This window comes from Mesoplodon bidens (genome assembly GCF_964165515.1).
Source record: "Mesoplodon bidens genome assembly, contig: HAP1_SCAFFOLD_1731, whole genome shotgun sequence".
NCBI lineage: Eukaryota > Metazoa > Chordata > Mammalia > Artiodactyla > Ziphiidae > Mesoplodon > Mesoplodon bidens.
The window spans coordinates 1-13,993 of record NW_027671941.1 but is presented as its reverse complement, the minus strand read 5'-3'; the positions used below and the strand labels follow the sequence as shown (position 1 = coordinate 13,993).

Here is a 13,993-nt window from a genome sequence, read left to right as displayed (position 1 = left end):
GCACAGAGAAAAGGGGTGTCCTCCAGGCAGGGGAGCCCTGGGAAGGGGGCTGAGGGGGTCCATCGGGGTTTGTAGCTGAAGGAAAGACAGGAGAAAGGGTGTTCTGGAAACAAGCTTGAGGCTTTGTTCCCCACAGGTTCCCCGGCATCTTTGAGAACCTGCGCGGAGCAGGGAACCACGTGACATGTCCCAACAATTCTAATCAAGACTGAGGGGTAAAAAAGATCCAGTTACAATTGGCACCTGCAGGGATCAGCAGAGAGTGGGCCTGGGGGAAAGGTGTCGGGAGGGCAATACAGCTTCTGACTAACTGGTCCCTCTGATGTCCCCCTCCATTCATTCTCCACATGGAGGCCAGAGAGGGTATTTACAAACAGAAATCTGATCACATTGCTCCCCTACTTAATGTCCCCCTTTCCCATGGCTTCTCACTGCCCTTCAAATAAATCCCAGCGCTGACCTCGGCCTCAGGGGTCACACCTTGTGTTCTACTCTCATCTACCCTCTAAACTGAGCTCTAACTGAGCTCGCCACCCTTCAGCCATGATGGCTTCTTGCTGTTCCTCTAAGAAGCCAAGACCGCTCGGGGCTCAGACCCTTTGCCTGCAAGGCTAGGCAAGTCCACCTAGCTAAGGAGGAGTCCCTCACCTCCTTCTGGGCTGTGTTCCAGTTACCTCCCCCAGATGCCTGCCCTCAACACCCTGGTGAATACACCGCAGCTCAGTCACACTCTAGCTCACAATCACTTTCTGAAATGATCATGCTGATTTTTCTGTTTGCATGTTTCTTGTTAATTTCCTACCTCTAGGTCTTAAGCTTGCTGTGGGCAGGAATTGTGATCTATTTGTTCATTGCCTGGCATGGAGTCGAGGCTAAGAAAATAAATGCATGCTGAATGACTAAATCAACGAGGGACGGGGAGAGGGAGTCATTGTGCTTAGCTTTGTTGTAACCTTGGACTGCACTTTGGGGCCAGAACTTAACTTTTCCCCATGATTTGGGAAACTGATGTTAAAAAAAATCTATCTATCTATCTATCTATCTATCTATCTCCAAGTATTGATTCCAGTGAGTTCAGATCTAATGATGATGATGGTAGTAATAATAATAATAATAACAGCAAATACCTACAGTGTGCCAGGCACTGTTCTAAGTGTTTTGCATGGATTAACTAATAATAATAACTATAATAATATATATTATTTAATAATAATGACTATAATAATATATTAACTAATAATAATAACAATTCTTATAAAAAACTTATGAGGTGGGTTCTCTTGTCATCCCCATTTTACAAAGGAGGAAACTGAGGCTCAGAGAGGTTGAGTAACTTGCCCAAGGTCACACAGCCAAGAAGGGACAAAGCCAGGATCTGAACCCTGGGAGTCTGGCTCCATAATTCATAACCACTGGCTCTCTGAAAATATCCTAAGGTTCCTACTCCCAGAAGGGGGAGTTCATTCCCACCCTCAGTGATCTCTGCCCTCCAAGCTGACACACCCTGGGCTGACCTCTGAGGCTGATGAACAACCCCTGACCCCTTGCCATCTCCGAGCCTCCTCAGGGGCCCCAGCAGCCCCACTCCCCACCCCCCACCTCCCGGCCCCCAGTCTGCGCTGACCCTGCCTTGAGCTGAGTGAGCGCTTCCTCTACGCGGGGCTGGTTGTAGCGCACCATGTAACTGTGCATGTCGGGGTAGTTGCTGCGGATGTTCTTCTCTGTGGACCCGTTGGGCACCGTCCCAAACTTCAGGGGCGGGTACTGCTCCTGGGGCCGCTGGAACTGGGGCAGAATGGGGAGTCATTAGGGCACCCCCCAGGGGGCATCTGGGTCAAGATGTCCTCAACCAGCTGCTCCATTCTGGGGGACACTGGCAGAAACCCCAGTCCAGAAATGTTTCTCACACTTGCTCGCCATGACCCATGGAAACACTACCCTTCACCCATCACATACATCCGCAGTTATCTGTACGTATGTATGCAGATATGTATACATACACGTGCGCATACACAGTCAGGAGTAATATTGAAATATTTAATCCCCAGTATGGGCTGATCATGGTCCAATCAGAAAAGACACGGGCAACAAAGCCCCAGACCAGTCCCAGAGGCCCTTGATGGGCCAGGCATTAACCCTTAACTTGCTGGATCAGGAGCGGTCCCAGGGGCAGGGGCTGGCATGGCACCGGCTGGGGGCAGTTGCTAACAGTTCCCAATCTGTTCAGAAATAGTTCACTATTTTAACAACAGACCCAGACAGATAGGTGTGTGCTGGCCTAATGTCGGGTGTCTACATGACTAAAACAAAAGTTTCATACAACCATACTCACTCTGATTACCTAAAATGCAGTCAAACATATTTTTTATTCTATTCTAATCCATTCCATTAAAAAAAAATGTCTGTTGTAATCCATTGAATTGGTTCCTCAACCTTCTGATAGGTCATGACACCCAGTTAACCACGTTAGTCTCAAAACGTGCTGTGCAGACCACCAGTCCCTGAACGAACTGTGATCCCTGATGAGGTAAGTACAGAAACCGAGAGAGTGAACATTTCAAGCTATTTGACAGAATAATTTTATGTCTGTTGAACCTAATAAATAATGATGTGGGTTGGAATTTCGCACGTCTTGGTTTTCAATTTTATTTTACTTTTCCAGTAATTCCTTTCTATTATATTTTATAAAAGCATTGGTCTCCACTGGATTAGAAAATGTCAAAAATTAGCCCTTCATCACAGTTTGAGAGAAGCACTGGTCTAGAATATTCCATTTGGCACTACTGCCCCTAGAATATTTGGGGATACTCTCTTCTCCTTGGAATATTTAAATAGTTCATTGTGAAACATAACCATTTTCCTCCAGAATATTCCATTCTACCATTCTGGGACTCTTTCGGGGAAGAGACCCCCCACGAATACCACCCCCCATCTGCCACCTACAACCTCAGCCAATTCCCTCCCTCCCCAAACACACATACCTTTCGGTCACTGAGCCCAGACACGGTGTCCACATACTCCTCCTGGATCATGAAGGCGGCCAGGTTGGCTGTGTAGCTGGCGAGGAAGATGACAGCGAAGAAAGCCCACACCAGCACCATGATTTTGCTGGTGGTCCCCCGGGGGTTCTCCACGGGCACCGAGTTATTGAACACCAGGGCCCAGAGCAGCCAGATGGATTTCCCAATGGTGAAAGTTGAGCCGCCAGGGCCTGCAGGGGGCCAGGAGGGGGACATGGACCCCAAATCCCTTATGCTCAATGAGGGAGTAGAAAGAACTACAATTCCCAGTGGCCCCTGAAGCCCCTGTTGCCTCAGGAGACCATAACTCTATCCCAGGGGCTGTTGGGAAACGTGGTCCAGGCACTCTGAGGTAGGGTGATGGAGGAAGGGGACTCACGTTTGCCCGTGGCCAGGCTGCGGTTGTAGCCCACGGGACTGAGGTACTCAAAGATGAAAACGGTGACGGCGACCACAGTGAGGCACATGACGAACATCATCACCCACACGGCAGGGCTGTATGGCTCTGAGGGCAAGGGTGTGTGTGGCCATGACTCAGCCAAGCCAAGGCTTGGGTGCCCACAGACATGTGAACAAGGTACAACCCAGATCTGACCCCGTCCTACTCTGCCCCCTTCTTGGGGACAGACTCATTGCCCACTCAGACCCCTGGCAGGGGTGGCGGGGCAGTCTCTCCCAAAGAAAATCATCTCAATCATTTCTGTGATTTCAACCACCATATAGAAACTATCTCCTAAATATGTTTCCTGAGCCCCAGACCTGATTCTCCACCTCCCCCTGGCAATCCCTCCAGGCCATTCATGTCCCACACGGAGCCCAGCACCGACTCCCAGGCTCCCCACCCTGGGAGTTCCCCGTCCATCCAGTCACCACCCAGACCCTCCCTCCCGCATTTGCCACCCTCACTCCCTCCTTCCCTCCCCCTCACCAGCATCCTGTCAGTCCGCAGCCCTATCCTCCTGTCCTCCCCCCGCCCCCCCCACCTCGGCCTTTCCTCTCCATTCTCTCTGCCAACACGGCTCAGGCCACATCCTGTCCCCTGGACCATCCTCTCCTCTCCAGCCCTTCCCCCCACCACGGCCCTAGAAGCTCTTTCTACACCCAGAGATGACCTGGCCTCTCCCCAGCTCACAGCCCTCTGTGGCTCCCCAGGGTCCCCAGGACAAAGTCCCTGCCTCTCAGACTTGTTTCCACTCTTGTCTCTGGACTGATCATTTTTTCAAGAACCCATTGCTTTAACCAACCCAGAACCCACAGTTCCCCAAGCAAGCTACATCCTCTCTGCCTCTTTCTCAATAGCTCCCCTACCAGAGGCACCACCCTGACCTGTCCATCAGCCAAACCTGAGCTCCTGCAACCCCTCCTCACACTGCTTCCGGGAGTTCACTGACAACAAACCCAAATCACTCTTTCTTGAGATCAGTACCCAGGATTTGACCTCCCTGGGCCAAGTGTAAGTGGCCAGGACTGCCCCTGTCACAGTAGGGTCACCAGCCTGGATTGTCACTGCAGTATCTGGGGACACGCCTGTCGCCTCCACTGGGCCAAGTGATGGGGCATAAACACGACCTTGTCACTCCCTTGCTGAAAGCAGGGGCCCCACGTGGTGCCTGTCAGGGTGCCCTGCAGAGACCTTGGTGCAAAGAGGAGGCCACGAGAGACACCGTTGGGGAAACAGACAGAAAACAAAACACCAAAGAAGGGTTGTCCCTTCATCTCTCAGCCCTTCCCCCTCCCAGGAGCTTTGCTCAGACTTCGGAGAGCAGGAGGGAACGGACGTGAACTGCTGCCCTTGGCCTGATGTACACTTTCCCTTTTGTCTTCTCCAAGCTCAGTAAATGAGATCTCTACCCAATCTACCTCAAAGCCACCAACCCATTGTGTGCCAGCTTTCTAAACGCATCCTAAGCCTGTTTCCTTGTCTCACCCTCTTGGCCATCTTCCTATCCTGCACCCCAACTTCACTCTGCACGGACCTCTGCAGTAGCCTCCTCATGGGCCTCCTGCATCCGCAGACCCACTAGTGGGATATCTTAAAAGCCTAAATCTGATCGTATATCCCCACACCACCGCCTGCAGTTAAAAGCCTTGCCATTGCAATAGAAGTAAAAACCAACCTTCCTACCATAGCAACCGAGGCCCTGCTCGATCCACCACCTGATTCCCTCTCAGCCCTCACCTCCTACCTCTCCCACGATCACTCACTGACCCCACCCCTTGCCATTCCAGGGCCTGGGCTCACCGAGAAAGGCGGAGGGGGACACAGTGCCATTGCTACGCGCCACCATAACGCTGATGCCTGTCTCCACGAAGGGGACGGAGAAATCCACTATCTCGGACCGCTCCTCGTTGATGGTGAGAGAGCCAATGGCCATGTCCGCGCGCTGGTAGAACACCTGGGAGTGAGGACAGGGAGGGAGTGAGGGAACACGGCTGGCTCAGGACCAAGACGGGTCCCAGGAGGAGACCAGTGACAGGATGATAGAAAGGGCTAGGAGGGTGGCGGGGTGGATGAGGGTGGCGGGGTGGATGAGGGGGACGCAGGCAGAATGGGGCAGGAAAGGTGGAGGTGAGAGTCGAGAACAAGAGTGGGAAGAAGTGGTCTCCAGCCGCATCCTCCCCCCCCCAGCAAGCCTCTGAAAGTTTTGGACTCCATCCTCCAGGCCCCGCCCCCTTTTCCTAATAGTTCCACCCTCCGAGCCCCGCCTCCTCCGCCCCAAGTGTCCTTCCCCCTGGCCCGGCCCCTCCTTCAAGGCGGGTCCTCCTCGTGGCCCCGCCCCTTCAAATCCAGGCTTCTCACCTTCGGCCACGCCCCTTCGGCCCCAGAGTTCTCCCCTCATAGTCCCGCCCCCTCAGAGCCAGGATTCCTGCATCTTGGCTCCGCCCCCTGACCCAGCCGCTTCTGGGCCCTGACCTGGTCCCGACTCCGCCCCCGACCTGTCTTGTCCCCGCCCCCACGCTGTCCCCGCCCACCTCACCTCCCCGATCATGCCGTTCCAGACACCATCAATCTTTTTGCCGTGCTTGCCGTTGGTGACCAGGTAGAGGTCATAGCTGAAGCCGATGGTCTGCGCCAGCCGCTTCAGAATGTCGATGCAGAAGCCCTTGCAGCACCGCTTTTCTGGGCGGGGGGCGTCCGGCGGAGGGCTGCGGGAAGCGAGCAGGCTTGGGGATATTGGGGATCTTGGGGATCCCTGCACCCCCAGCGCCTTATGGAGGGAGGGGCGAGCAGCAGCTAAAACTATGGTGGGCATCGCTTTCTGGGGAAACTGAGGCTCAAAGGAATTACGTGACTTGTCCAAGGTCACCAAGCTGGACGGCTTTCTAGGTCCCAAGGGAGGAGGGGGCTGGGGCTAGGACTACTTGGCTTCAAGAGAGGATTTTGAAGCTGGAACTTCTGGATCCTGGGCTGTCACCTGTGGGTGCGGTTGAGCTGGCTCCGGCAGGGGACGGAGTCTCGGATGCAAGTGCCACTGATGGGGTCGGCGGGCTCCACAATGACGAAAGGCCTCTCTTCCAGCGTGGCCACGGTGAGGTGCTGCGTGTCATCAACTGGCTGCAGGAAGCGGCCATAGCGGGACCACAGCGGGTACTTGAGGCGGAGAGTCTGCTGCTCCCAGCTGCCCACCTTGGCCAAGAGCAGGGGATTCAGGCTTCCTGAGGGGGACTTTCTAGAATGTTCTGGCGTTCATGGCCTGCCTTCCTCGTAGCCGCGAGCTCCCAGCTCCTTCTCCCTCAGATCCAGGAGTCTGGGCCTCCTCCCCCACCTCTCCCTTGGACCCAGAAACCCTTTCCTCCTTCAGACCCACGAGTCTGGGCTTTCTTCTCCCAGAGCCCAGGGGTCTGGATTCCCAGTCCTTCCCCTTAGGACCTAGAAGTCCAGGCTCCCAGCCCCTTCCTCCGTCAGAGGCCAGAATCCAGGGCCTCAGCCCCCACCTCTGCCAGGAGTCTAGGTCCTCATTGCTTCTTCCCCAGGACCCAGGAATCCAGGCCCTCTCCCATGCCTGAGGTCAGTGCCGGGACTCACCACCTCCCACGTCCTGTCTCGGGTGAGGGAGATGACCACCAGGGAGGGGTTCACCAGGAAGCCATCCTCATTGAAGGAGTAATCCCGGTTATCCCAGGTAATGTTCATGAAGTACCTGCCCAGCAGGAAGGGAGGGGACACGTGGGGACCTGAACTGGACCTTGGCAGCTGAAGGCCGAGAAAGTCCCCTGTCTGCTGACCAACCCCAGCGCCCAGTTTGAATCTCTCCTCTAAGTTCTTGAAAACCCAAATACGCCTCTCCTTGGCTAGGCACTCTCCCTTGGCAGCTCGGTGCCTCCAGGACCAGGTCCCAGACCCTCAGGCTGGGTTTGAGGCTCTAGGGGACCCACCTGCCTCTGCAGCCCGATCTCTGATCACTGCCTGCCGTCAAACTCTCTCCGCCCAAACCCTTTTTGTGCCCCACGAATACTGGATGCAGGGTGTCCCCCAGAATATCAAGTGGTTTTCTATCTCTAGGCCTTTGTAGGTGCTTTTCTCTCTGCCTAGAAAAAAACCCTTGGACTTCCCTGGTGGTCCAGTGGTTAAGACTCTGCGTTTGCACTGCAATGGGTACGGGTTCGATCCCTGGTCAGGGAAGTTCCACACGCCGTGCAGCATGGCCCAAGAAAAAGAAAAAAACCCTTATTCTCTGCCCCCTCATCCTGACCAGTTCTTAGATGTTCAAGGCTCAGCTCCCGTGTCCCTTCTTCTGGACAGAAGCCCCGGGAGGGTCTCTGGACTCCCAGGTACCTCTATTATACAATGGCACCCTGTGCTCTGAATACCTGTCATATCACCCAGGTCACTGGACCAGACCCTCAGCTGCCATCCTTGCCTCCTCGCTACCCCCCACCCAGGCCATCAGTCCCCAAGCCCCATCCTTCCTGCCCCTGGGATATCTCTGCCCCATCCCCTCCTCTCTGTGCCCACAGCCCTCCTGGACCCCTACCCCAGCCTCCTACTTGGCCTCCAGCCTCCAATCTTCCTCCTCCAGTCTGTCCCCACCTCACCCCGGAGAGGTCTTCCTATACCCCAAACTGACTCCACCTCTCCCCTGCTCATAGCCCACCCATGGCTCCCCAGTGCCCCAGAAAAAAGTCTAAGCCTCTCAACCTGGCATTCAAGGCCCTTGCAGCCTGGGCCTCTCCACCTAACCAGCCTCATTCCCAACCCCTAATTCTCCACCCTGAGCTATTGTGGTCTCATCAACCTGCCCAGGTTTTTCTCCCCTCTGGTCTTTTGCACAATGCTCTTCCCCCGGCGTGGATTATCTATTTCTGGTGGACTCCCAACTGCCCTTGCAATCAAATCTAAACCCCTAACCTGGCCTAAATGCCCTACCTGAGCTGGGCCCCATGTTACTCCACCATACGTTGCCCACTTGCCCACTGTGCTCCAGGCACACTGGCTTTAATTTCAGGAAATTCCAGCCCCAGGGCCTTTGTACCTGCTGTTTCCCCTCCCTCTCTTCACTCAGATCTTCAGATAGTTGGCTCTTTCTCTCTTTCTTCTGGCTGTGCTGCGCGGCTTGTGGGATTTTAGTTCCCCAACCAGGGATTGGAACCTGGGTCCTCGGCAGTGAGAGCGTGGGGTCCTAACCACTGGACCGCCAGGGAATTCCCTTGGATCTGTCTCTTTATCCTTTTTTTTTTTTTTTTAACCTCCAAATTTCACCTACTTGAAAAGGCCTTTCCTGACGACCTCACCGAACCTAGCACCACAGACGTTTGTTATACATTCTACCTGCTTTATTTTCATCTCAGAAGTTATTACCTGCTGATGTTTTTTTCCTTTCTTTTCTTGTCTGTGCACTGATTGTCTCACCTATGAGACTGTAAGCTCTGTGAGAGCAGAGGCCTTGTTCAACATTATACCCTGTTCGTAAAGCAGGGCTTGGCACACCACAGACTCTGGACAAAGGACTTTTCAATGAATGAATGGATGAATGAATGAGCAGTTTATTTTTCAGGTCTCAGCTTAGAAACCACCTTCTCCTGGAAACCTCCCTGACTCCGTAGGCTGACCCATGACTTGTATAGCCTAGTTTGGAAGGTTGCCTGGGACCAACACAATTCCTCTCCTGGGAGGAAGCTAGCTGTGAGATTTGGAGGCATGGGTGATGGACAGGATGGGCTGAAATGATGAGTATCATGAAGGAACAGAAATTCTGGGTAAGCAGAAGAACTGGACAGCCCCTGGGAGTGGCAACCCTGAGACAGAGATAGAGATAGAGATGGAGATGAAGAAGGTGATGAAGATGGAGATGGTGATGGTGATGGAGAGGGGGAGGGAGAAAGATAGACAGACAGACACACACACACACACACACAGAGAGAGAGAGAGAAGCAGAGAGGATCAGAAAGAGAGAATCAGAATGAATTGAAAGAGTAGCTGGAATTGAGGAATTGGCCTCAATTCCTGATGTCTGGGTTTCTGTGCATGTTTATCTTTCCAATAAACCCCCTTTTCCCCAAAGAAACTTGAATGAGACTCTGCTTCCTGCAACCAAAAATGTCCTGGCTTTGCAGAACTCTCCCCCCAGTGCTCCCACAAAGTCCGTGCAACCTCCATTATCGCAAATAACATGCTGTGTTGTCATTATCCCATCCCTGTCTGCTACCCCCACAGGACCCTGTGTTCTTTCAAGAGAAGCCCATGGTCTTATTCATCCCTGCGTTCCCAATGCCCAGCATGAGCCCTAGTTCCTAGCGGGCGCTCAGTAAGTATTTATGAACGAGGGATGCTTTTTTCATCCTCTTGCCCCTGGATCCCGATTCCCAACTCCCCACCTCCCCACTTCTCACTTCTCCTCCCTTAGGCTTTCTTCCTCACCCGTTGCCCCTTCCCAAGCTCAGCTCATCCTCATTTCAGCATTAAAGTCCTCTCCTTCCACTGTCTGTCACCAAACTCATCAAGTTCTCACTCCCAAAGCTTCCTGGGGTGGAGATGCTGTTTCCTACCAAATCCTGGTCTCCTCTTCTAAAACAGTCATGTGTCACCTGGGCACACACCTGCCCAGCTAGAATTGACATTCCCCACATTCCCCGAAACTCCTTGCAGCTAGCCCAGGGCATGGGCAGGTGATATTCAAACTCTAACAATCAGTGCAGCATAGGCACTACCCAATCAGAATCGACGTCTAGCCGATCTGCATGGATGCTGGATGCAGTACACAACCAGGAAGTCAGTCCTGGCCCAGTGGCTAGTTCTCACCGATGGGATGTAAGACTCGTCCCTTCCACCGCACTGGCCATAAAGGAAATGGCTTGTTCACCTCCTCACTTTCCCCCTTTTCATGCGCTAGAATTCAGTCATGGCCTACAACCCAGCTTCGACTGTGCGGAAAAGAGACGGCAGAGCAACAAGGTGGGAGGGTCCTGAGGCCCTGAATGACCACGTGAAGCGATGGAGTCTCCTGATAACCTGAATCGTGCATCTCTGGATTGTTAAGTGAGAGAGGAACAAAGTTCTACCTTGTTTGGGACATTGGATTGTCGGGTCTTTTTGTTACTGAAGTTCAACTCCTACTCTAACTAGGGTATTTCACCAAATCTAAGATGTTATCAATTAGAAGATGTGTCACAATTTTCACCCACCACAAAGGAAAAAAATGCACTGCCCATGAAACCTTGGTAGGCTATCAATTGTTAAGACATGCCTTGGTTTCAAAGACATTAAACTATGCAAAAACGCGCATCCTAGAATCATGAAATATAGTAATACACTCACTGTATCTCAGGTGCTTTTTTCCAAATCACCTGATCTAACCCCAGAAAGGAGACCCAATTACACTTGTTTTACAGAAAAGGAGACTGAGGTTCTGAGAGGGTTCGTGACCCATTTCAGGCCACTCAGGCACAAGTACCCCAGGTACGCAGGCTCAGGAATCTTCCCACAGCCCTCCCAGCCCAGCCCCACTCACCTGTGTAGACTCTCCCCTCGGTGGGTGCGGTTTTGGGCGCGACAGTCATGGCCAAGTTCAGGCAGGAAGCCATAGTCACGCAGCAGGGCCTGGGCACCTCTGGCCACTACGGCCACGCCAGCTGCCACACGCCGGGCCAGATCATCCCTCCAGCCTGCTGAGCGCACTGCAAACAGCCCGGCAGGCAGTGGGGCACCTCCTGGCAGAAGAAGGGGCTCCCCAGGGGTGCCCGAGCCCCCGCCTCCAGCCAGCTGGGGCCCCACCATGAACCAGACGTAGCCAGGCCCAGTGAGGCCAGCCTCCTCGGCTGCCCGGAACACAGGCTCAGCCTCCTCACGGGCACAGAAGAGCAGGCGGATCTGCGCACTGACACTACGGAGCTGGGCGCCCAGCACGGCCTCGCCAGCCCCAGGGTCCAGCGTCAATGCCCCACGGTGCTCCCAGCCCACCAGGCTGCCGTCGGTCAGCACCTCAATGTAGGACAGGAAGGCCCGGTGGCCAGGGGCACGCGTGGTCACAGCTACAAAAGACGTCCAGTCGTATTCCTCCAGCACCTCGAAGATGACCTGAAGCTGCTGCTCTGTGGACGAGCCCAGCTGCAGGAAGGTGGAACCCTTCTCCTGCAGGGGAGGAGGAGGATGTCAGGCCACCCCACGTGGAGACCTCAGCTCCCAGCAGTCAATAAGGGACCTTCAGCGGCCAGTGAAGGGTTCACAGCTCCCAGGGGTCCAAAGGGGACCTCATCTCCCAGCAACTGATAGGGGCATCACAGCTCCCAATGGCTAAAGGCAGCTCACAGCTCTCAACATGGCAGGCTGACTAGCTGTTCGGCAAACGCATCTCCTTTCCTTGCTGGGGCACAGAGCTAGACCTGGGTTATGTTTAACCACAGGACCGAGTTCTAGGCTCATCCATAAAAACCTCTCCCCCCATGCACCTTACTCTTCCCTGTCTGAGGGCAGATGCAGAGGCCCCAGAGGAGAAACGTAGGGGATTACAGAGCCACAACACGGAGGAACCTGAGTCCCTGAGTCACGGCTTGGAGGCGAGCCAACTCCAATCAAGAACACCTGTTTGGATTTTATATGAGTGAGAAACAACCTTCTATTGGGTTAAGCCACTGAGAAGTGGGGGTTTATCTGTTACAGCAGCTAACATTACTGTAGTGAACACACTCAGCCTCCTGGGAGGGAACTACAGTTCCCAGCATCCACTGAGAGGGACTACATCTCCCAGCAGGCCATGAGGGTGCTGAAGGTAGTCTCTCCCAACTGGAGGAAGCTTTGTTGAGTAGACTTGCCCTTCTCTGCTTTTCTTCCTACCTTCCTGTCCCCTCCTTTTCTGTTTCCTTTGCTGGAGTCTCTTCCTCAGTCAGAATTCTAAACATAGGAGTGCCCTTGTTTCCTCTTTTCTTCTGTCCTCTCTCCCTGGTGATCTCATCCAAATCCATGGGTTTAAACACTGTCTCCTGTGCTCTCCAATATGGTAGCTACTAGCCACCCATGACTATTCACATTAAAATCAATTAAAGTTAAATAAAACTTAGTTCCCTGGTTGCACTAACCACACGTCAAGCGCTCAACAGCTACACACGGCTGTGGCTATCATATGTGACAGAGCGGATGAAGACCACCGTCATCATTGCAGAGAATTCTATTGGACAGCCCTCGGGCCCATATCCAGACCAGCTCCAAGTCTTCTCGGCTCTCTGTTCAAAACATGACCCCAGCTGTTCAATCCTCACTACGGGCCCTGTCACGGCCCTCATCGTTACCACTCTCTTGCCTAGACGACAACAGCTTCCTAACCCATCTCGACTTCCTTTCTCGCACCTTCCATTCTCCAGACAGCAGCCAGAGTGATCTTTTCAAAATAGTAATTGGATTGCCTCCCTTCTTGGTTGAAAACCTTCCAATAATTCTACATCAGAATCAGAGCCAAAGTCCTCGCTGTGGCCCACAAGGCCCCGCATGACCTGGTCCCCGTCGCCTCTCTGACCTCATCTCCCATCACCCCAACCTCTTTGCTCTTCCTCAGACACCTCAAGTTCCTTCTGGCCTCAGGGGCTTTGCCCTTCACTGTCACCTTTCTCGGGAACACTTTTCCCCCCAGCTCCTCCCCTCCTCAGTCCTCAGGTCCAGCTCAGTTTTACCTCCTTTGGGAGGCCTCCCCTGACCACCATCTACTGAAGCCATGTCCTCGGTCATTACCTCTCCTTCAGCACAGATTTCACTCTCTGTTATTTGTTTTTTCTGTCTCCCCATTAGAAATGCAAGCTCTGTAAAAGCAGGGACCTTGTCTTTTTTTTTTTTTTTTAACCTTTCATAACTGTATTCCCCAGAATCTAAAACAGCCCTGGCACAGAATCAGCCAATAAATCTTCCAGTAATGCGATGAGACAAGCAAGTGTACTTTCTCCCTAGACATGTGCCTGTGGTTAAATGTGTACCGGTTAGGGCTGTTGTCCTGAGGGGATGAGGCCTCCCAGAATGCCGTGAGAGCACTGAGAGACCCTCACCCTTGTCAGGTGGAGGTGTGCTCAGGGGACCACATTCCCAGGATTCAATGGGGGCACGGATGCAGCTGTGAGGACCACTCTTTGTTCCATTCAGAAACCACTAAAGGGACTATATTTCCCAGAAGGCAACGGGTGTGCACCTAGCAGACAGTGAAACAGAGGGGCACACATTTCTAAGCAGCAATGGGGGTACGAGGGACCACGTCTCTCCGTATGCCAAGGAGGTGGCAGCCAGAAAGTAATAAGTTCACCCCGCAGATGATCTGCCTTCAAATCTTTGGACAACCCCATGCCAAAGAGAAGAAGAAAGTTGGACAGAGATCTTTCCCAGAGTGCTCTGGACACGAGAGAACTACCAGTCCCAGCCTCCAATAGTGATCTAGTCACAAAGCCGCCGGCCCCCACAGCAGGGAATTGGTGGAGACTTAGGCTCCACCCACTCAGGTGGCCCCATCAAGGCACACGAGTCCCACTTCTCAGTTACACTGGCTCCACCTCTGAACAGG

General features: G+C 53.4%; 1 protein-coding gene across 1 annotated transcript; it reads right to left on the bottom strand.

Moving 5' to 3' along the window:
- Positions 1-1,599: 1,599 nt before the first annotated feature.
- LOC308610779 (glutamate receptor ionotropic, NMDA 2D) lies at positions 1,600-12,737 on the bottom strand (the record flags this gene model as incomplete). The annotated part of the gene is made up of 9 exons (XM_081259787.1): positions 1,600-1,785; positions 2,982-3,211; positions 3,400-3,525; positions 5,263-5,416; positions 5,999-6,167; positions 6,437-6,648; positions 7,048-7,162; positions 10,970-11,589; positions 12,714-12,737. Coding segments are annotated over 9 exons (1,836 nt in total), but the record flags the coding sequence as incomplete, so codon positions are not given.
- Positions 12,738-13,993: the final 1,256 nt, after the last annotated feature.